Source organism: Cyprinodon tularosa, unplaced genomic scaffold, assembly GCF_016077235.1.
Source record: "Cyprinodon tularosa strain WSP-4 unplaced genomic scaffold, ASM1607723v1 ctg3, whole genome shotgun sequence".
NCBI classification, from domain to species: Eukaryota; Metazoa; Chordata; class Actinopteri; order Cyprinodontiformes; family Cyprinodontidae; genus Cyprinodon; species Cyprinodon tularosa.
Window position 1 is genome coordinate 1470113 of NW_024039007.1, and position 22823 is coordinate 1492935.

At 36.9% G+C, this 22823-nt stretch overlaps 1 protein-coding gene across 5 annotated transcripts in view; it reads left to right on the plus strand.

Annotated features, from left to right (window-relative positions):
* LOC119787516 (regulator of G-protein signaling 6-like) overlaps nt 1–22823 on the plus strand; it is a 74171-nt gene that overhangs the window by 48917 nt on the left and 2431 nt on the right. For 3 of the 5 annotated variants that reach the window (XM_038291423.1, XM_038291424.1, XM_038291421.1), the window contains exons 3-16: nt 9118–9217; nt 9805–9855; nt 9939–10045; nt 14136–14187; nt 14580–14644; nt 16019–16095; nt 16628–16709; nt 16891–16965; nt 17711–17812; nt 17947–18119; nt 18265–18390; nt 18495–18681; nt 19283–19372; nt 21599–21658. In XM_038291423.1, the coding sequence (XP_038147351.1) occupies nt 9118–9217; nt 9805–9855; nt 9939–10045; nt 14136–14187; nt 14580–14644; nt 16019–16095; nt 16628–16709; nt 16891–16965; nt 17711–17812; nt 17947–18119; nt 18265–18390; nt 18495–18681; nt 19283–19372; nt 21599–21658 (1347 nt within the window). The remainder of the gene's footprint in view (nt 1–9117; nt 9218–9804; nt 9856–9938; nt 10046–14135; nt 14188–14579; nt 14645–16018; nt 16096–16627; nt 16710–16890; nt 16966–17710; nt 17813–17946; nt 18120–18264; nt 18391–18494; nt 18682–19282; nt 19373–21598; nt 21659–22823) is intronic. The other 2 variants (XM_038291422.1, XM_038291425.1) reach the window with 2 other exon arrangements.

Genomic DNA, 22823 nt, shown 5'->3' on the forward strand with positions numbered 1-22823 from the left:
GCATGGTGCAGAGGTCAAAGTGGCACTGAGGCGAGTACTGTGTGACAGACTGTGTACTTTAGAGAAGTTACTTTGCAATATGTCACACAATAAGTAGCTAAAAACACTGATTTTATTCAAATAAAAATGTATATTCTGTGCAAGTATAAGAATGTAGCTATTGTTCTCATGTATTTAGTATTTGGAAAGATTTCTAAAGTCTGAACTGATACAGCCGTAAGACGGAAATTAGTTGAAGCCAGACCATATAAAATGATTAAAATGCAATGCAATTAAATCATCTTTGATTGAACTAGCTTACAGTAATTTTACAGAGAAAACAAGAACAACTGGCACACTGGAGGGCAACTGGCATCTCAGCAGTTACCGAACAGCAGTTTTAGTAGAATTATAAGCCATAAACATTTTAACACAATCAGGGATTTGAGTCGCCACAGAGTCGATCATAATGTCTTCACAGCACCTCAGAGCAGCTGGAGCAGATGGTATCTCCTTTTAGGAAGTCTTTATACAAAAACACAGATATTATTATTGGAAAACACTTAACGTGAATTTTATGCATTTACATAAACCTAAATAAAAACTGTAATGGGCATGCTGCTGTTGAGTCATGCATGGCTGTGGACTTATGGGCAGTGATGCATAACCTGTGTCTTTCAATGCAACATCTGTATATAAGGTCAATAAAGTGCATTCCAGAATGTGCAAAAACCTGTTAAAATCACAAACTTTAAGGTTTTTTTTTATTGAGATTTCAATTTTTTTGCAGTGTATCAACTGACGTACTTCACATCCCCTAATGAAGAAAAGTATCCCCAAAGCATGATGCTGCCACTACCCTTTTTTACTTTGGTAATGGTGTGTTTTGTATGGTGGTCAAAAAGTTCAGACCATCTCCGATTTTCCACATGTTTATGGTAACATCCTTAAAAAATGGAGTAAACTCCACCCAAACTGATTCTTTTATAACAATTAAGTGTTGTCTGAGGGAATTTGGTTGAATCGGGTTTTATTTAGCAGTATCAAAATATAGGGCTTAAAATCTGTGGTTTTTGCATAACATAAGTGTTGAAAATTCATTAGATGTCAATACATTTTGCAGGCACTTGCAAATAACATTTTCTAACCCTTTTAAGCTGGGAACTACGATGTGATGCTCCGATGTCACATATTGTTCTATGACCCCTTCATTGTGTCTCTAGAAATAAAACAATATCTTTAAAATAACAGCAATATGAAGAGGTTTTTCTGTATGTTTCCATAAAATATCTGCAAAGTGGTACCTGGCTTTCAGAAGTACTTTATTGTTTTTCAGCTTTACCTATGTGCTTTATATTTCTATATAGGCTATATCAGTCACTCAGCTTGATTCACTTTACAAATTTCTTTGTTTTACTTTGTTAAATCATATTTTATCTTCTGAATTCAAGAAGATAAAATTATTATTACTATGGACCTTTATTAATTTAAATTTGCTGCAGTGGTTGCAGAAGTGAATTGTAAAGGTGCAGACCCCTGCATAAAAGGGTAATAGGCCTACTTAGTCAAACGTCTAAAAGCATAAAATCCCAGTTCTAGAAATCTGCACATAAACTAAAAATCAGAATAGCCTTTTATTATTCAAGGCTATTCCATTTCATATCATAGAGCATTAAAACCATATGTGGGTGAGAGTTTTTGTTGTAAAAAATCAGCAAGATGGACATATATTGTTCTGTTTTAATATCTATACAATTTATTCTGTGTTCAAAATAAGATGCCTTTTTGTTATTTTCTTTTGCTTTACTCAAATTGTTACAAACTTTAGATGCCTGGGAATGAAGTGAAAAGTTTCTATTCTTCTCACTTCTTTATCTTCATCCATTGCTCTCTGAGATGCCATAATGAGCTCCAGGCTGGACGTCTCCCTCTGTTTCACTTATCACCTGGACATTTTTCATTTTCTCTAGAGCTCCAGAAATCAGCAGCCGAATGAGTCAGCTGAATCACTGATGGCACTATTACTGATAGATCCATCTTCAGTCTCAGTTTCGCAAAGACTGGACCTTTATTAATAGCTTCAGTACATTTTTGTGGGATAAATTGGCACTGTGCTTAAATTTTGAATTTGTCAGTGGTTATTTCTCTCACTGTTTTGCTTTGTTTAAGTTTGATTGGTGTGAGGGGTTGCTTTCAAGTCAATGAATCGATGCAATCATCTGGTTTTCTTTAGATAGATAACTTAGAACCAATCTGACTGTATGATCTGGTTAAATTGTCTCTGTAAAGTTCCTTGAGGTGACACGTGTTGTGAATTGGCACTATATAAATAAACTGATTTTAATTTAATTCTCAAAACCTTCCCAATTATCAACCAAAAGAGAGAATCATTTCAAAATTCAAACATCAAAAATGGGTACATTCCGGAAAAAAAAAAAAAAAAAAATCCAAATTTTTATTATTTTTAAATAATACTTTTGATAACCCAGCAGTGCATGGTTGTAAAATACCTACAAAGAAAGGAATCTGTGAATATTTTCTTTGTTTAATCTGTTCACATACCCCAGACAGTTTTGGGTCTTCAGCTCATCCCACCTGTTTTTTTTTATATATATATTTTAGGATTTCATAAGATTTTTTTTTGTTATTAGTTATTCAAACGTTTGGAAGTCCTGCTGTCCAGTCACAAAATACTAATACTAAGCTTTATGAGAGAGTCAACCAGATCTCCATTTTTTTTTCTCCCCATAGGTTCTAAGGGCCTCTGAAAGAGAAACAGCCCCACATCATTACGGGGCCTCCAACGTAATTCACAATGAGCATTGAGTGTATTTCTCTTTATTCTTATATCATCAAAGCAACGTTGTGTTACTTTTGACCCAATTATTAGCTCAATTTGAGATAATTTTTTTTCAGGGCTACCCTTCTAAAAACCTATCTAAATAACTTGAGAGGGTCAGATCTAGATCCCTACATGAGTAACGAGAGTTAAAGCAATGCTGTACAGCAGTCCCATTAAACACCACAGCTAACCCCAAAAAGTTGTTGTTAGGCAACAAAAGAGATATTAAACTTACCTGATTGAAAATATTTATGGGTCACTGATGTAGGATTTAAGTTAGGGGGGTGAATGAGGCCGTGTCTTTACAAGTTACTCCATGACCTCTTAAGCAGTTTGTCTAAAGTTGTCTGCTCTAACATCCAAAAGCACAGAGGGAGACCATTTAATTTTGCACCAGTCTAGTGTTGCCAGTTGTTTTCAGGGATGCCAAACCTAAAAGGTACACAGTGCTGCTTTAAATCCTTAGTTAAATGTATTTTAATACCTAGGAGTTGATCCTGACTCTGTTTTTGACTCTGTTAAACCTTTTAGCCCAGTCATTCACGACTTAAGCTGATATTTTAAGTTAACTGGAAGAATAATCAGGAAAAAGCTTGACAGATGTGAAAAAAGAAAAAAAAGAGCATGAAAGCGGCTCTACTGTTGTTGTAAGTGTAGGACTTGGTGTCCTCATTTTTGGAACATCTCTGGCTATCCAGTCCACATACAGTATATACAAAAGTTAAAAGTAACCTTCTTTTAGAAAATAATTAATGAAAAAAGCTAATTTCCTATTTATCTATCCGAATCCATCCTCATCATTGGATAGAAAAGGGGGATACAGTTTCAGGTTTTTGAAACGATCTGATTACAGGGGACAGGTCCTTAATCTCATCATAGCCTTTCACATTTTTTTTCTCTTTGCTCTTTATATAGGATTTTTCAACCTACAGAATGTATTTAAATCAAACATGTGCTTAGAGCTGAGCAGTAAAACAATATTAATCAATTCCACAACAGACAGCTGATCCATATAAATGGAAAATACATTCAATAGAACCTCCAATAATTTGAGTGAAACCTGATCGGGAACCACATGTTATTCTGGAGATTGGAGGCAGATGAAAGATTTTAACCTTTTAACCTTTCACCTCCAAATTAAGCAAGGCTTATACTAGAGCTGAAGATATATATATATATATATATATATATATATATATATATATATATATATATATATATATATATATATATATATATATATATATATATATATATATATTTTTTTTTTTTTTTTTCTAGTCCTCATTTAAAAGGGAAGTAATACATTAATAAATAATTGATATAGACTGACGTAAAAAGGCCTATTTCTCAATATATTTTAAAGCCTTATTGCACAGCCCTAAATGGACCAGAATTTTAACTGCTAAAATGTGCTATGAAGTGGAAAAAAATTTTCTGAAGCTCTGCGTCTTCACAATAAAAAATTTGTTCAGTAGTACTTTAGACATGTTTTTTTTTTCTTAATGAGAACAAGAATGTCTTTCTTCTAATTCTACTTATCAAGAGGGATTGAGAGGGATTGAGCTTGTCCTTAAGATCAAACTGTACTGATTTTAGAGTTTTTACTTTTTAATTATATTGTTACTTTTAATCTAAAAAAAGTCACAATTTTTGTTTTGGTGTTAGCTCCTTAACAATATACAGTCATATGCAATAAGTTAAAGTATTATCGATAAGTTTGGTTATGTGACTAAACTAACTGAGAGAAACAGGTTTCCAAGCCTTCACTCCTTTTAGTTATGATGAACTTTGTGGTTACAGCTAAAGACACAACATTTGCAATTTAAATATTACATCTCCCAATGAAAAAACATATTCAACGCATAAATTTGGGCTTCATATAAAACAAAAAGTCTAACATAAGCTTAACGAGCCTCATCATCATGCAGATTCCAATTTCTTGAATGCCAAAAACAGTTCCTCCTACTGTACAGCTCTTTTTCTGCTCCTTTCCTGAGGGATTTATCAGCAAGCTAAAGTGGGGAGTCTTCACAGTGAATGTTCACAAATCCATTGCAATGCCTTTTGATAAGCTGTGATATTAGGAATTATTCCACCACAAAACTATTTTGCTCAGTTCCAGCTTGATGCTGTAAAATATGCTATGGATTTGGAGAGTAGTTCTAAAAATAATCAACGTAAGGCTCTACAAGGAAAGAGGATGAGTTTTGACTGTATTTTATTTTCGAGCAAATAGTGTACAGCATACTTTAGTAAATCTTTTTTTCTGTTTGAAAATTGAAGCAGTGCACCATAACTGATTGATAATAATACATTCCTCATATTTTGAGAGTGTGAATAAAACACTCTGTTGAAGAAAAAACACAGCAGTGTAACAAAGCAAGTTTTTTGAGCAATTCATTAGCTGATTAGATTTTTTTGATGACCAAAATGCTGCTGGTAACATGCTACCTTAAATTACTCATTTGTTCCAAAGACTGAATCAGCTTTGCTTTGATTATAATGATTTAAAACCAGATATTTACATACACATTCAATAAAACACAGAACCCTTTTCACTCCCTGTCTGTCAGTGAATGCGTGTAAACCTTTCCTTTCTTAGGTCATCTGCCATACCAAAATCATTTCTGCTATATTTGGTAAATGGCATAACAATGGAAGAAGTGTTTAGATGCATTCGTTAAAGAAATGAATATCAATAAGCTTAGTTTTGAATAGATTATGTCATGGCTTTGCAGACATCTAAGGTTAATGAAAACACTTGAGTCAAATGTAGGCCCGTTTATTTATGTATTTTAAGGTTCAAACAAGTTGTTTCCATTTGACTTTATAGAAAAATCTAAATGAATGAGCTGAAATAAAATGAGTTCCATAGTTATTTCTTAATGACAGTGGAAAACCCTATTTCTGATTGATCCTTATCAGATGCCTTAAGATCCCAAGTTCACCTTTTCAGATTTATGCATGTTAGAAAACCATAAGATATTCAAGTTTTATATTGATCAGAAAGGAGATGGCTTCTGTGTCCCATAAAAGAACCCCTTTCATCATCTTCCACTTATGCAGGACCAGATCGCAAGGGGAGCAGTCTCAGCTGAGGCTCCCAGACTTCCCTCTTTCCACACACCTCTAGAGGAGCTGAAGAGACAGAAGTCTGCGGTTTGTCCAGGCCGGCTTAGAGACAGTTCCCCTAATGTGTCCTGGTCCTCCTTCAGGGCGCAGCGAAAAAGATGTGTCTCAGCTGACTCCTCTTGATGTGGAGGAGATGCGGCTCTACTCTGAGCCTCTCCCGCATCACTAATCTCCTCACCCTATCTCTAAGGAAGTGCCCAGCCACCCTGCGGAGACAGCCTTCAGCCGCTGGTGTCTGGGATTCAAGATTGAGATCTGAAATTGGATCTATCTTGGTTGTGAAATGAGCAAATGAGCAATGGGAAAATACCTTGTGGTAGGACAGCTTCATTGTCCACAGAGAGACTCCTGTACAAACATTCACTTCATCCAATCTGCAAGGATCAAACTATTTCTTTAAGTGAAACAGAAAGTCACATTAGAGTAAAATGTCTCAAATATTGGTAAATAGCTAAGATGTCTAACTTGTGTAACTTTGGTAGGCAAATGGGAACAAGAAGAGACGTAATTAAAGTTTGTAATACGTGTTTTCTCAGAATAAAATATCTCTAGAGAACTTTATCATGATATTACCATAATACTCTGCAAAATATTTCAGTACAGGTGAAAGTGGAGAATGCATCTACAGCCAAATAAGGTTAGGGCTAACAGTGCAAACCAGCACTGACTGGTGTGCTCTTTGAAGCAGCTTAACTGCATTTTAAATCCATCCTCTGCATGTAAGTTAAAGATTTTCCCTTACCGAGTTGTTTTCTTAAATGATGAATGAACTGTGGTGCAAGTGGCCAGAAGTGCACAGAAATGGCACAAACTGTAGAGCGCAGCGGGATGATGTGAGCCAGACTTCGTGACTTGACATCAGCCTGAACTGTAGGGGGGGTTGACATAAAAATAAATCTGTAAAAGGCTGTCTTAACATTCTGATTGCAGGGATCCCAAGAGTTCCTCGTAAACCGACCTACGCAAGCAGCCGTTTGTGTGTGAGTGCATGTGTGTATCTGACTGTGCTTACTCTTTGAGCGGACTTTGAGCGAGATATAAGATATTTATTACGCAACCTAACTACCTTGATGGAAAGTACTGCATTAAGCTGGCTGTAGGTACACAGCTCTGTGTAAATAACCATGGGATTTTTAATTGATTCTAGTCAGGCTCCATCAGCCGTCCTACCTGCCTCATAAATCATTTAAGATTTCACTTTAAAACTGCATATTAGTAAACTGTAATAATAATAAATTATGACTCCTTATGAGGATGTATTATGTTTGTCCTTGAAAGACAGAATGTGTGCTTGCTTGCTGTGTGATGGTGGCTGCATAGCAAGTTGTGTCAGGATGTGCCTAATTTTAGGCAGCTGATGTGAGATGTATTTGAGGCTCTGGCTCGGCTGGAGGTGTGATGTTTATCTTCGCCTCTGAGATTAATAATGACAGCTTTTTTCAGCTCTGGAAAACTTCTAAACAATAGTTGTGGCCAAATAAATCACCTTAAATATTTGACCACCATCCTGCACCTTAACACACAGTGTACGGTTGTGCTGTACATTGTCACACAAACATTTTGTCTGAGATTCTAAGTTTTACAAAGCGTAACATCCTATAGGACAACCATTTATGTTGCTGTCATGCAGAGAAGCTTGCAAATTAAACAGCTTAGCTTCAAGCCATTTATCAAGGGTTGAATTGGATATGATGTGTCAGCTGCAGCATGTACTGTAGCCTGGCCTCTGCATCTTACATAAATTAACAGTAAAACAACAAAACCTTAAATCTATATCCCAGATTTCAGACCTGCCTCCTTTGCTGATTGTAAAGACATATACAACAATACACCAATGCTAAAAGATGAACAGGAGGTGATTTAAACATCAAATGCTTTGTTTTATATTTTATCTTATATTTAATGTATTGTTTTATGTGTAATCCCTTCACCATACTGCTAATCTACACTGAAAGATTAAGATAGAAAGATAAATTATGATGCCCATTAAACTTTTGGGGAAACGTGAGAACATGAGCAACAAATACTTCCTTTTATATTTTTCAGTATGCATATCTTTATTATTATGCATACGTGAGCACAATTACATATCAACCATTATATATATGTCAGGGTTTAGTGGAAGTTGCTTGAGGACCCAATTGCAGAGATGAGGAGGCACGTTTGAGATTTAATCAAAATCCCAAAGTCAAAAAACAAAAACACTGAAAACCAAAAACGAAGGAGACGTCATGGAAAACACACATGGGAGCAAGGAAGTGATGCAACAAAACAACAAGAAATCAACAATGAGGAACTGCAGAGGTGGTGTATATATGGGGAACAGAACAGAGAATGGAGTAATGAGCTGATATGGAGCAGGTGTGAATAGAGCTAACTAGAAGGGAGCCAAAGGGGAAAAAAACAGGCACAGGAGGGCAACAGAGAGCAACTCAAAAAACACAACGCTGCCACCAAACAATTACAAAGACTCAGAATTACAAAGAAACTAAAAACAAATATATACATATATGTTTGTGTATACATTTTTCAGCTGATCAGGTACCTGAAGATCCCAACACACATATTAAACATAATGATTTTCTGCTTACACCAAATGAATATATATTTAGAATATTTAACCAACAAAAAAATATATATATAAGACATATAGTTTGGCTCCAATTGTAAGGTTGTTATCTTGCAAAAGCATTCGTGAGTGGTTCAGCAAATCATTCATGCAAATTTTAGGTAGGGCTGCAAGTCAGTCATGAAAGTATGAGAATGTCATTTCACTGTTGCTGAAGCCTAATCAAACTTTTTCCTGATTCTTTTCCAAAAACAGGGAAAAACACTCAAATCACATTTGGATGTTAATAGACAGTATGATATCTAGTACAGTATTTTATTTGTTTATTTTCATAACTCTCTCAGTTAATCTGTTATTTTTTTAAATGTTGTCCACATTGTGTGACTAATTCTGCTATAATCTTTTGCCGCTGTAACACTGCAGTTTCCCCATTGTGGGACAATAAGAGGGATTTTAATGAAATATATTGTTTTACATGTAATTCATTCACCATATTGCAAATCTACACTGAAAGTTGGAGTAAATTGTGGTGCCCCTGAAACTTTTAGCCAAACATTAGAACATGAGCAACTTTTATCTTTGTGCTTCACAGATGGAAGACATCGTTACACGAATACAAGATGAGAAAGCAGGAGGGGTTGCCATCCGAACTGTTAAAAGCTTCCTCTCCAAGATCCCGAGTGTGGTATCAGGTTCGTATTTGTGTGAAAACCATAAATGTGCATGTGTGTGCATGCTTTAACATTTACCAACCAATCAGCTGGTTGCTATCATGTTTTTTTCCCAACGGTTTGACTATGCAAAACATATGAGTCACAATAAATTATACATGTTTGACCTTTTGTGCTCATTTTCTCCTTCATAGAAGGAAGCAGATATTGTCTTTGCAGGCCTGTTTGATCCTGTCCTTGCCAACAATGCAGAGAAAGCTCAGTCTCCTCTTTGTTTTCCTATTTGTGTACGTGCTGCATTTCTTGATGTTTGTGCTACTCTGTTAAGGATGTGGAGGTTGCTCCGTCTCTCTGTGAGGCTGCGTCTGAGTCAGTCCTTCACATGGTCTCCTCTAGGCTTTTCCAGCTGCCTCTGCTGAGCCCCAACAGGGGGGCCGAATGTTTTGCTGCCCAGGAGCAGATAGAGATGGCAGAGCAAACCTGTCAACAATATGCTATATTTAGACACCTATTCAACGCTGACAGATTTAAAGGCAGCCTATGTCTGAGCTGCTGCAGATTTGTAATTGTGTCATCCTCTCTAAACAATGCTGTTTTCTTGAAAACAGGGGCGGACATAGTTCAGTGGCTGATGAAAAACCTCTCCATTGAGGATCCAGGTAGGCCTGCTGAGAGACGTTGCAGTGCATGTACACACAAAGTGGTGCAAGATCATTTATTTCACCTGCTCTCCTCTCACTAGCTGAAGCCATCCACCTCGGTAGTCTGATTGCAGCTCATGGCTACATCTTTCCCATCTCTGACCATGTCCTGACTCTGAAGGATGATGGAACTCTTTACCGCTTTCAGGTACAGATAAGTTTGCTGCGGGGCTGTCCTTGATGGGCTTTGGGAAGCCTTTGAGTGTAGAATAATAAGATGATGGTTGTTTATCTGAGGGATGTGTTTACTGTGCAAAGCTACTGAGAGCAATCCTTCCTAAGCCTATTACTCATCCACCAAGGTCGATAGTATACAGTGAACCCCTGCTGTATCAAAGCAGGAGGAGGGCAGCAAGGCAGAGCCTATGGGTCAGCTGTAAGGTGTTTATCTGCTCCGTCATACGCAGTGCGATCCTTGACTGGCAAGCCTCAAGATGGGAAGCTGCGAAGTTTCCCTACCTTTCATCTACAGTCTGCCTCTGAAAGCATTCATCTGCCCTTCTATTGACTAAGATTAAAAGCTATTATGGTGTTTGTGCAAGAAAAGCGAAACTTGCGCATTAAGCTGGGGCCAAAAATATTTCCTCTGATGCAACGGACTAAAACCTCTCCAAAGAATCCACAGCGCATCTCGAACGTACTGGGAAATCTACACAGCAGCACTGCAAGAGACTGTGGAAGCCTTAAAATAGATACCACCCGGGTAGAGGACCCAGATTTAATGACGGCTGTCCTCCACTGTTTGTCACACTTTTATGCATTGTGTTACAGAATGGGCTGCTTTATTTTAAGCCGACAGCTCTGAGTGAGAGCGGGTTCTTACGTTCACACAGGTGCATTCATCAGCATCAAGCTCTCTCCTCAGGCTAATTATCTTCATGACAAATAGTGTAAATGAAATATGTGGTTCTAATTCTGTCCCATTATTAAGAATGCATGACAAATTGAAGTCATCAATTATGAATGGACTCCGGAAGGAATTTTGAATCTGTATTTTAAGCTAGAATAGGGAGTTATAGACAAACCACGAGAATAGATTTTACCATTTCTTCATGGGTAATTATAGTAGACAAATGCATGTAAAGATCATGTTTGAACTATTTGCTTACCTTTTGATCACAATAAAGCTAAGGGAGTAAACTGTGTATTATAGGTCATAAGTCTACATACACTTACATGCATTAATGTTAATAAATCTGGAGATTTAACTATGAATCTGAACAAAGCAACATCGACATATTTTTTAAATCAAGAACTATATGCAGGACTCTGAATATATTGGGGTGTTTTTTGAATGCTCACAGGTACATATAGGCTCAAAAATATACTTATTCCATTGCTAATAGTTAAGGAAATATGTCTGTGTGTCCTTTGTAATCTCAATATGTCAGTGGAAACTGTCCTCTTCATTTAAATAAATGTTTTTATGAGTTTTCACTTCTGTTTGGGCCTTTTCAGAAGCTTAAAGGCATGGCTAGTTTAATAATGTTGCACATTTCAGCAGTAAGACAATTTAAAATGCTGTAAATGGGGAAAAAAGAATGAGAAAAGTACTCTGCAGTGCTATAGAGGCATCATTAATAATTATACTGAATTCATAGTGAATAATTAAATTTAAATGATTACATAAGTATGTAAAGTAACTGAGTTAAAATGGAAAGTTGTACTAAAAATTTTATCAATTAGCACAGTTAAAGCCCAATCTAAGAAAATAGGTTTTTAATCTTGGTTTAAGTAACAGGGTTTTAGTGCTTTTACAGTTTTTCTGGGAGTTTATTCCAGATAAGTGGAGCATGAGAATTAAGCTGCTTCTGTGTATGTTTCTGGTGGTAGGTATGCAGAGTAGAAGACCAGAGGGGTCTGATATACTAGCAGGTCTGTAAAGTGTTTTCGATCAAAATTAGCTCAGTGATTGATAGACCAAGAGATGTATTTTAAGGTTTATTCTCTAAAATATGGGGAACCAGTTTAACTTTTTTTAGAACTGGAGTAATGTGCTCAACTTTCTTAGTTTTAGTGAGGATGCAGACAGCAGCATTCTGGATCAACTGCAGCCGTCTGATCAACATTTCAGGCAGACCTGACATGAATACTTTTTTTAATGTCATGCTGAGAGATTAGTCCTTTGATTCCTGCGATCTTTAGGTAACACAGGCCAACTTTATTTTCATCATAATTTGCCGTTGGATGTTCAGGTCTTACTCCTTCACTAAACCCAGATTTGGGCTTTTTTGGCATTGGTTGTTTCTAGCTGTATTAACTGAAGCTGTGTGGTAACTTTTGAACAATCTTCCTTTGGTCCAAAGTTTAAACACAGCTGTAGAAATCCATAAATTAAAGTCATTTGGGTTCATATTCACCTGGTGACATTGTAATGTACGGCTTTTTGTTATTTGCATATTTATGGTAACCTATGCTGCTATTAAGATCTGAAATAGGGAGGGCATATGGTAATCTGGTGTCATTCAGTGCTGTTAGACTATTTGGCCAACCAGCCCTGATGTATTCTTCAGGTCACTGTGGTGTTGGGACACAGAGTAAGGACAACATTTGAAATGGCTAGCTGATGATTTAAGGAGAAATTTATGAATTTGGAGGTAATCAACTTTATCCAATGCAATGCACAAGTAGTGAATCAGCCACCATCACCATGCTAGACAATTGGTATCGTGTTCTAGGGTTAATAAGCCTCACCCAGACAAATGTTTCAACCTTTGCCTCATCTGACTGAAAAACTTTCTGCAAAGGCCATTTTTACCGGTTGGCTGCTACAAATTTCACTTGAGCTTGAAGGTATCAATATTAGAGAATGTTTTTCTACCTTGGTCTGCATCTACTCAGTTCATGATTATATTATACTTGCTTCTAATTGAACAGCAACGCTGGTTTTCCAGATTGTTTCCCTGCATCTTAATGGGCTTTGTTTATGGTGGTTCCTGACTTGCTCTAAAACATCCAGCAATATCTGGCTATTTTTCAGTCAGGTTAACATTGGGATCAGATGATTGTAGCTTGATCTCAGCCTGTCGCTAAAGAAACAAATCAATGAAACAAATCAAAGATTTTATAATAAAGATTAAGGCCTTAAATTAGCCACTGACCTCAAATGAGTTGAGAATTCATGAGCAATGTTTAAAATGTAGTCCTGTGTGAGGAGACAAGACATTTAAACAAACTCTACAAGTTTTACAAAAATAAGCCATAAAATGTCAAGCCAAACGAGTCCTTGATGATTGATTTAAAAAGTGTGTTGAAGGACTTGCTAACTGAAATCTGACAAAAAAATAAAAAATACTTTATCTATGTGAAGCTCCACATGTATTTTTGATCCTGGATTTAGTTTTTTAAATAAACTAATATTTTATTACCAATTTGGAAAGCAAGAGAGGGGGCTACCTCAATGTAGTTGGTGAATTTAATAAGCTAAAGAGCTTACAGAGCAGAAGACTTGGGGAGGAGCTGGAACCATAAACCAAAGAGAATAAAGATAAGACAAGTCGTTAACAAGACAAATACCTAGAACATAACAGAAACTACATCAACATCTACATGTTTATAGAACACTAGCAGTGACAAAACTATACAATCAAACTACAAAGAAGAGCAATAAAGGACCATGGTACACTTACATTACATTCTGTTAATATAATAATTTATACCCAACTGTTTTAAGAACTCATGGAGGCTGCATTTGGGAGAAGCAATCATTCAAATTATTTTATTTTTATTTACGTTTATTTTGCAAGTTGATTAATCTGTTGATATTTTTTTTTCAGTTAATAACTGTAAAGCCAAATACTCCTTAAGGAGGGCTTTTTATGAAATGAAACCAGGTGAAGCTGAAAGTTTTCCACTTGAGGAGCTCTAGATTGAGCATATTGACAGATTTTTTTTTTTATCTTAAATGCAAAATGTTTGTATATATTTTTGTTCACCATCATGGCATAATTACTACTTTAAGTGGGTTGCTCTGTCAGCTGCAGGCATGTTTTAGAGTTTCTATACTCCAGTTAACAATGTATCGATTACTTAATTAGTTGACGATTATTTCAGTAATCAATTAATCCAATTAATTTTATCTCTAAAGGTATAAACTAACATGACAGTCATGTCTTTGATAAGTTCACGTTAACATCTAACATATATTGGAAGTGGTGAAAAGAATAGAGATTGAGACATTTAGTTTGTAAACTGGAAAATAAACTTTTTTTTTTCTGTTAAACTCTTTTCATATTCAGTCTCCATACTTTTGGCCTTCAAACTGCTGGGAACCTGAGAACACAGATTACGGTGAGTCACACCTTGTCGATTTTCACCTACTTCTCAAAACCTGCTGAGGTCTTCTTGATGCCTTCAGCATCTCCAAAGCTTAAACACAGCTCACACTGTAGCACTGCTGTTGACACTCACTACTTATTGATCCATGGGGCCATTCCCTGTAATGTATCTGGCCCTGAGGAATATCCACAAGAGAGAACCCTACAGGATAGGATTAGTGTGACAAATCAAGACGCAGGGACATGTTTGACCACATAACAGCTTTGCAGAATTAAGTAAATAATCCCTAGTTTTTGATTAAACCACTATGTTGTTGGTTGAAATAAAATGTATGTATTTGACACAATCCTTTCTTATAAAATATCAGGTCTTTTAAAAATTTTCATTTTCCTTCTCCCCTCCAGCCATTTACCTGTGCAAGCGCACCATGCAGAATAAAGCCAGGCTCGAGCTCGCTGACTATGAAGCAGTAAGTAAAATGTTATTTTGGTATAAAAACCACTGGCAAGTTTACAGCAAACAAAAAAAAAAATCAAATCATGTGTTCTGGAGCCTGGAGATGGCATCAAGCCTTTATCAAATGTCTGATTTACGCTCCAGGAGTTTCATTTAATGCCGGTAATTTCTTGGCCACGAAACATACCCTAAAATATCTGCAGGCTGACTTGGCATCAGCAGATCAATATGCCCCCAAGAGGGGTGTTACCGTACTGCTGAGCTTAGTGGCAATCTACTGCACTTAAACTGTTCAAATGACTCTGCAACTATTGTACAGTACACTTTGTTCCACTTCAATTCAGGACATTTTATGCCTCCAGGAATGATGGCCCTCACTGTTAACATGCCTGCTGGTTGGAGATTTTCTTTTTGTGACGAGGTTGCTCATTTAGGTTAACTTGATGTATGCTTTTTGCAATATTAACAGAGACACGTGGATACAATCTAACAGCAAACTTTTGTTGTTTTACTAAATGTAAAACTACCACCAATATATATGAGGCTACTGAACATCAGCGCATTGAAGCCTGTTCAAAACAGACCTAAGAAATAAAATCTGCTACCATGAGGCGTAGAGCTGGTTATTGTGCCATGAAAATGTATGTGTGTCTTTTTGACCTCAATGCATTTAGAGTAAATTATTGGATATTTTATTTGGAAAAAAAAAACGAAGTGAAGTGACAGGATAATTTTTTTTTTATATTGATATAAAAAATAATAGAAATAAAAATATATCCATCCAAGTTAGCCATCGACACATTGATGTTGCCAGGATTATGCTGTAGGGTCGGTAATCTTCATCTGGGTGAACGAAGCAGCTCAGAACTCCAGCTCAGACCTGATGGAAAATAAAAATGAAGCACATACATGGCATTCCCAGAGCAAAACCTGTTAAAGGCTGGAGAAGACATAAGGCTGGAGCAAAGGTTGCCTTCCAACAGGACGACTAGAAGTATACAACCAGAGCTACTATGTGATTATTTAGATTAAAGCCCATTCTTTTATTAGAATAGCCAAGTCAAAACTTAGGCCTAAAGATAAGAGAGGTCACATGACCTCCATCAAATTCAACTCAAATTCAAGTTTGCTCAGGCAACTTAACAAAAACAAATGGAGACTAATTTTATTCATGATATGCACCATATATGGTAGGGACACACCTTCTTGGTGCTTAGTCTAATTATATTAAACTAAATGTTTATGGTTGTAATGAAACAAAAAGTGGAATGGTTCAAAGGTATGAGGACTTTATTAAAGCCAGAGTATATAGAGAAACATTTCAACGGTTGGAGTAAAAAGTTTTGTATTAATTCCCCAAAAAGCTGTTTCAAATTGTGTCCTGCAGGAGAACCTGGCTCGGCTGCAGAGGGCTTTTGCCCGGAAGTGGGAATTCATCTTCATGCAAGCTGAGGCTCAAGTCAAGTGAGTGCAAACGTCAATCCTATCTCGCTTCAACACATCAGTTTCTGTTTTTCTAACAGTAATTCTCCTGTGGATTGAAACACATATGCCCTGGGTTGTTTTGTGAGGCTGCTATCTGGTGGTTGGCATGTGTAAGCACAAAAAAAGAATCACTGTCACATAGTCAGGACACTTTATCCTCTGCTGTCAGTGAAAATACAATAAAACAAATCACGACATCAATCATTTGCTCCTGTTTGACAGGAGTAAGGTCCATGTAGGAAATCATGAGTCTCCACATGTCAACATGAAGCAGAGGGCCGATCAGTAAATGTCAGTTATGTAAGGGCTTGGTCTCTCCAGAGAAAACACCAGATAGATCAGGACCTAGACTCCTCAGTTTTCCTTTGTTCTTGAGGCTGCAGTCATTTAGTAAGGAGAGACAGAGAGACGCCTCCTTATATCTAAGGCAGAAGCATGTTGAATTAATGCAGTTGGACCTCATGTTTCAGTTCTATATGCTGTAGTAGTGAGCTGTTTTCTCTGTTTGTAGGATCGACAGAAAGAAAGACAAAGCAGAGAGGAAGATCCTTGACAGCCAAGAGAGGGCGTTCTGGGACGTTCATCGACCTGTGGTGAGATTAAAGGAAGCAAAGAAGGAAGAAAGTCAAAAAATTCATAAAAATTGAGAAAATAAAGAATTGGGTGTTGAGCTTCCACCTCTGAGTAAAAAAAGCAGCATCATATTGTGTCAAAAACAATACGTGCTCATACAACAGTGACCCAAACCGTCATGTCTTGTGCTGTCTCTCACAGCCAGGCTGTGTCAACACCACCGAAATGGACATCCGGAAGTGTCGGAGAGAGAAGAACCCACACAGGGTGAAAAAGGTGATAGACGGAGGCAACACAGAAGTGAACATCAAGTCTCACTGTCCCAGATCACTAGAACACTGTTTTCTCTGAAGTAGATCCTGACATATAAGCTTACTTATATTTTATATGCACATATCTCCAAACTCTTTTTTCCCCCTTTATTTTTTGTTAAAGTGATTTAATTATCATGTTACATGTTCTGGCCAAATCATCAAATAAAATCTATGGATGGCTTCACTTTCTTTTGATTAGAAATTACATTTGAGTATCATATAAAAAAATCAAGCAAAATAAATGTCCAGTTATCATACAGCCAAAAAAGGGCCACTCAGTGAGGAAGAGGCCAGCACTGTGCATGAGAAGTCAGATTACTGACCTTAATATCAAGGGTAATTGAAGAAATTAGGAAATTAAAAACTGGGGGTAGATTGCCTGACATCAACATTTAAATGGTAAATTCAGTGTTGATATTTAAAATTATTTTGGTTTTGATGAATTAATAACAGGAACATTTAGAGGTTTTAAATAATTTCAGAAAGGAGGAGAAAAACAAATCATGCAAATTATAGTTTTCTCTAGAAATGTAATTATCAAATCAAAAAATATTTATTTATTATGTTTTTTTGTCAGAGGTTTTCCATATGCAGTTTCTTGCCATTCCAGGAAGGAAAAAACACATAAGGTTACACTAAGATTACATAAAACATCAGCATATCCCGCATACCAGTAGCCCTGATGTGTCTTCCCTTATTTATTCCAGTCAGTCTACGGGGTGCCAGATGACGGCCAGAGCCAACCAAGTCCAGTCCATATCAGCTCCCAGCCGAACAGGAAGCCCACCAAAGAGGATGTTCAGAAGGAGGCAAGTGTGACATTATGTTCCATGCTTCATTACCACTGCTCTGCCTCTCATTCATCATAAAGACAATCCCAGACAGAGACCAATGAGCGCTTACCTTGATAAGCTACCTCTTGTCTCTCTCCTTCCGCCCTCAGATAACCTTTTTGAACATCCAGCTGGACAGACATTGTATGAAGGTTTCCAAAGTGGCCGACAGCCTGATGACGTACACGGAACAGTTTGTGGAATACGACCCCTTTGTGTCTGGTGCGGAACCCTCAAACCCCTGGATTAGTGACGACACCACCTTATGGGACCTGGAGGCAAGGTGAGGTTTGTTTCCGGGTTGGGTGGATATGGCCTGGTCCTATATGACTGATTATTTGGGTCGTGCAATTCTTTAAGTGCTGCACTAATATCCTGGTGGCTGCTCTCTCATCGTCTCCTCTTTGGTTTCGTTTTGCATTGAGCAGCAGGGATCCCAGTCAGCAGCGAGTGAAGAAGTGGGGCTTTTCCCTGGAGGAGGCTCTGAAGGACCCTGCGGGGCGTGACCAGTTCCTGAAGTTCCTGGAATCAGAGTTCAGCTCCGAGAATCTGCGGTGGGACTAACCCCAAACATTCAACAGATATATCTTTAACAGATTTCATATACATAAATAAAACCATTCCGACTATATAATGACTGGATTAAACCCTGTTGTAGATTCTGGTTAGCTGTGCAGGATCTGAAGCGAAGGCCGCTCCAGGAGGTGTCCACCAGGGCTCAGGAGATCTGGCAGGAGTTTTTGGCCGAAGGAGCTCCAAGCTCCATCAACCTGGACTCTCACAGCTATGAGCGGACCAGCCAGAACCTCAAAGACCCTGGGCGATACAGTTATGAAGATGCTCAGGTTGACTGTGTGGTCTTCCTCATGGATGCGCATGACTTCATGTTGTAACGGTTGCACACGGGGGGATAAACAACAGAAATATATACTAAGCTGAAACCAAGACTTATTTCACCATCTTATCCGCTTGACAAAGGGAATCTAAAACCTTTAACTGTAGAAACAAATGAGGGAGAGGGTGGAACAAAGAGAGGGGATGATGGAGTGTGTTTGTGGCAGGGCCTAATGAGGCGAGTAACACCATGAATAGCTTCTTCACTCAGTTCACAGGGGACTGCTCTGGTCTTAATGTAAACAGGTCATGTGTCGTGTCTTTCTAGCAACACTTCACCCACTTCTGCTCTTAGCAACAAATTTCTTCATTCATGCACCAGTTGGATCAATAAACAGAGCATTTCCAATGCACCTCACAGTGCACTACTTTCCTGTTGCTCCGTCACATCGAATCGTTATATAAATTCATGCAAAGTTTTTTGAGCACATGTGAGAGAATCTGCATACAGTGTCTGCAATACTATCCTTATTATGACACAAATAGCTTTCTTGTTGGGTTCAAATCAGACATATATAAATATATATATATTATGTTTTTTGTCTGCTGCAGGAGCACATATTCAAGCTGATGAAAAGTGACAGCTATGCACGCTTTTTGCGATCCAACATCTACCAAGACCTCCTCCTGGCCAGAAAGAAAGTGAGTTCTCCGCCGATCTCTGCTTCATGCTGAGCATGCAACTATTTATTATGATCTGCAGAAATAAATAGACTAAATTAAAGAAGTTGAACTATTTATGTTTTCACATAATTATTCAAATTGTATTAATTAAACCAACTACCATAAGGAAATAATTAAACAATATCAGCCATCTAAAGGCACTTATTCCATCCAGTACTAATCATTGCAAGTTACCCATAATGTCAGGACTTAAGAAAGAAAAGTAACTGGATGTTTTATTCAAAATGACCTATAAACAAAAAAGCTTAAATTAAGTTTAAGAACTGAAAACCCAGAATAGATCAAATAAAATGTCTCTCAAAATAGTGTTAGATCAAAATGTCAAATGAAACCCAACAAGTAAAAACCAACCAAACATGATGACACACACAGCAGGCCTTTATTTTAAAAGAAAAGCAGTAGATTTATTTAATTTATCAGTCCATTTCAACTTAAACCTTCTGTGCTTTTCCACCAAACAAAATATGCTTCTGGGTTCTTAATAAACATTTCCAAGACCAAATTAAAACCATATTACTCACCAGTGTGTGTCAGCTCTCTTCCATGCACACCTGGCTGAGGTAAACAAAAGGTTAAGGTTAAAACAGTGAGAGGTGCAGCTGAAATGCAGAAACTGTATTTTGGATAAACAGTATCTGATACTTTAGTACTGACAAAATAATAAATATATTGCTTTATACACTTTTTTAAATTTTTTTTTGTATTTTGCTTTATACACGTTAAAGGAGGTTGAAGGGTTTCTCCTGATAGCTGCACACTTCAGATAATTGCAGGAACCAGTTTTGGTTTACTATTATAGCAAAACTAATATTTCCCTTAGGAAACAGTGATGCTCTTCAGTTAATAATCTGAAGTAAAGCAAACCTGATTGTGATCAGATTGCTTCTTCTATAAAATGTCACAGATAGCCAACTTCAGACGAGGCAAGGTCTGCATAAACTGTTGTTATTCAAAAGCCATATTTGATCATCCTCGGGCTGTGACCTTTACAGTAGTGTACTTTGGAATAGGTATGTTTATTTCTGTGACAAAAGTCAAATAAAGGCATCAGATGTAGACATTAATGCCTCGCAAATATAGATCTGATTTCTGTTGACAATAACAGGCCACAGCCTCATGCTACTTGTCGATAGTCCATATATGCCTGTATGGTGCAGGTTCAAACTTAAAGAGAATTATTGCGACAAAAAATGATGCTTTAAAACAACCTGTGTAAAACTGTGGGTACTCCCACTAGTATGTTTCATTTATCCTTCAACTTCCTTTATGTTTCTGGCTAAGACTAAAATGGGAGCAGCCGAAAGGACGTGCCAATCTAACTGAATGTAAAAATTTACATATGGCATTAGATACAGAAAAATATACACTTCAATGTTTGTGTCAAAGTGTTTTTTTTTTCTGCAATACTAATAACATTTAATGGCTATATGTGCCGAAAAAAATATTTGAATGATTTGTCAGTTTTTCCCGAACTGTATAGACTTTCATACTTTTAAATGCATTACATTTATAAATGTGCATAGTAAAAATATTCACATTTAGTTATAAAAGGTAAACCATATTAACAGTTCAAATGTCATTGGGAAGGTAAGTTTAAAGGGAAAAAAAATCTGCTTATTTTTGTACAGTCAGTAACATGTTTATCAGGAAATTAATTTAATTTTTAGGTTGCTGTTTTTTAATACTTATGGTTTCCAAGTGTTATGATATAAAATACCCAGGGCTGAAAAAAGAAGCAAGATGTCTGCTAAAAACAAATCGTAATAGAAAGACTTTATAGATGTATTAATGGCTGTCAAATGCAGCCTAATGTTTCAATTAGTTTAAAGCTATTATGTGCATTTCCTGTAGAGTTTAAGCTCTAAAAAGCCAACCCTTTTAGCTTTTAAATTGTGTAATATGGAGCTTTTCATCAGATCACAGCTTCATCTGTTCATGCCAGCCTTTCTGCCCTCTCTTATTTGTACACTGCTCCTTCTGCTGGCCTTTCACTGATCCTACACTCTCTTCCTCAAATGCAACCTTCTCTGCTCTGCTTGCACTGGGCCCTCGCTTTCTGCAATGCTTGGCCACCTCTTTTTTATTTTTATTCCCCTCTTTTACAACACCACTGCCACCCTCCGTCCCGTCAACACCCATACCTGACCCAAACACTCACCCTGCTTCCCCCCCCTCCCAAAACAGCAGCCAGCAGACACAGAGCAGGGCCGTCGCACCTCCTTGGAGAAGTTCACCCGCAGCGTGGTAAGTTATTTGGAGCTGGGGCTGTTCATATCACAGAAACCACACTGGCTGGCTCACAATCAGTGGCTTTTGCAGTTACAACCATATTGCACTCTGTTGTTGCTTCCTCAAGGTGTGTATGCATGTCTTTATGTAAACAGTACATTAATGCAGTGATGTAAATAGTTGCACCAAAGTAGATCTCTGGGTCCTCAGATGTTAGATCAGCAAGAAGTTTCCTCCTTAAATTTTTGATTGAATTCTTTTTTTTACTTGGTAAAGGAGTTTTTTCATGAGTACATATGTTTAAGAAGAGTCCTGATACTAATTACAACTCACAACAAATTGTACTTCTGAATTTTCTATAATTAACTTTTTGATATAAGAGAACTTTGTGGGATAACATTGATCAAATGGTGCAACTTGTATGTAAAATATACCATCATAAAAAAAACAACAACTTCCCAGCAGGCAAAACATGTTAATTCAACATCAATAAGACATCAAACACTGATCTCAAGTCGTTGTCATAATTCTAGTCACAAAAAGTAATTCAACTTGACATCAAATTGAAGTTTGTCGATTTTATTGATGTCACTTAAATATCAAACTTCTTTTATAAATTCCAATCAAATAATGATGTTAATGGTTTTTTTTTAACTATATTGTTCATTTTATAAGTAGCTTGACAGAAACTATGATTGGAGGGGGACATGCAGCAAAGGTCGCCAAGCAGGGATATGAAGCATTAAGGGCCAAAGCCTCTGTTCATGGGTCCTGTGCTGCACCCCTGTACCACCACTCTGTTTCATAAGAATTGTTTTTTTTTTTTATGTAGATCAAAAGTCTGCAACCAGCGGCTTCAGAGCTGCAAGTCGCTGTTTACACATTCCACAGTAGCTTTTAATAACTTTGGCTAAGAAATTCTAAATAATTAATAAGCGTTTTTTTTTTTAGTACCACAGGTTTTAGCAAAATATCTCTCTTTTTTATATGAAATAATTAAATAATTGTTTAATTATTAATTATATCATGAAAAGGAAATATGAAATGATTGTTTCTTTTTTTTGTCATTAGGTTGGAAACAATGTTATTTTCTACAGACATTAGCATCCCACCCAAATAAACGCATCCATCCAAATTTAGTTTTTACAAAAAAATGTTGGTAGATAAGTAGATATTTATC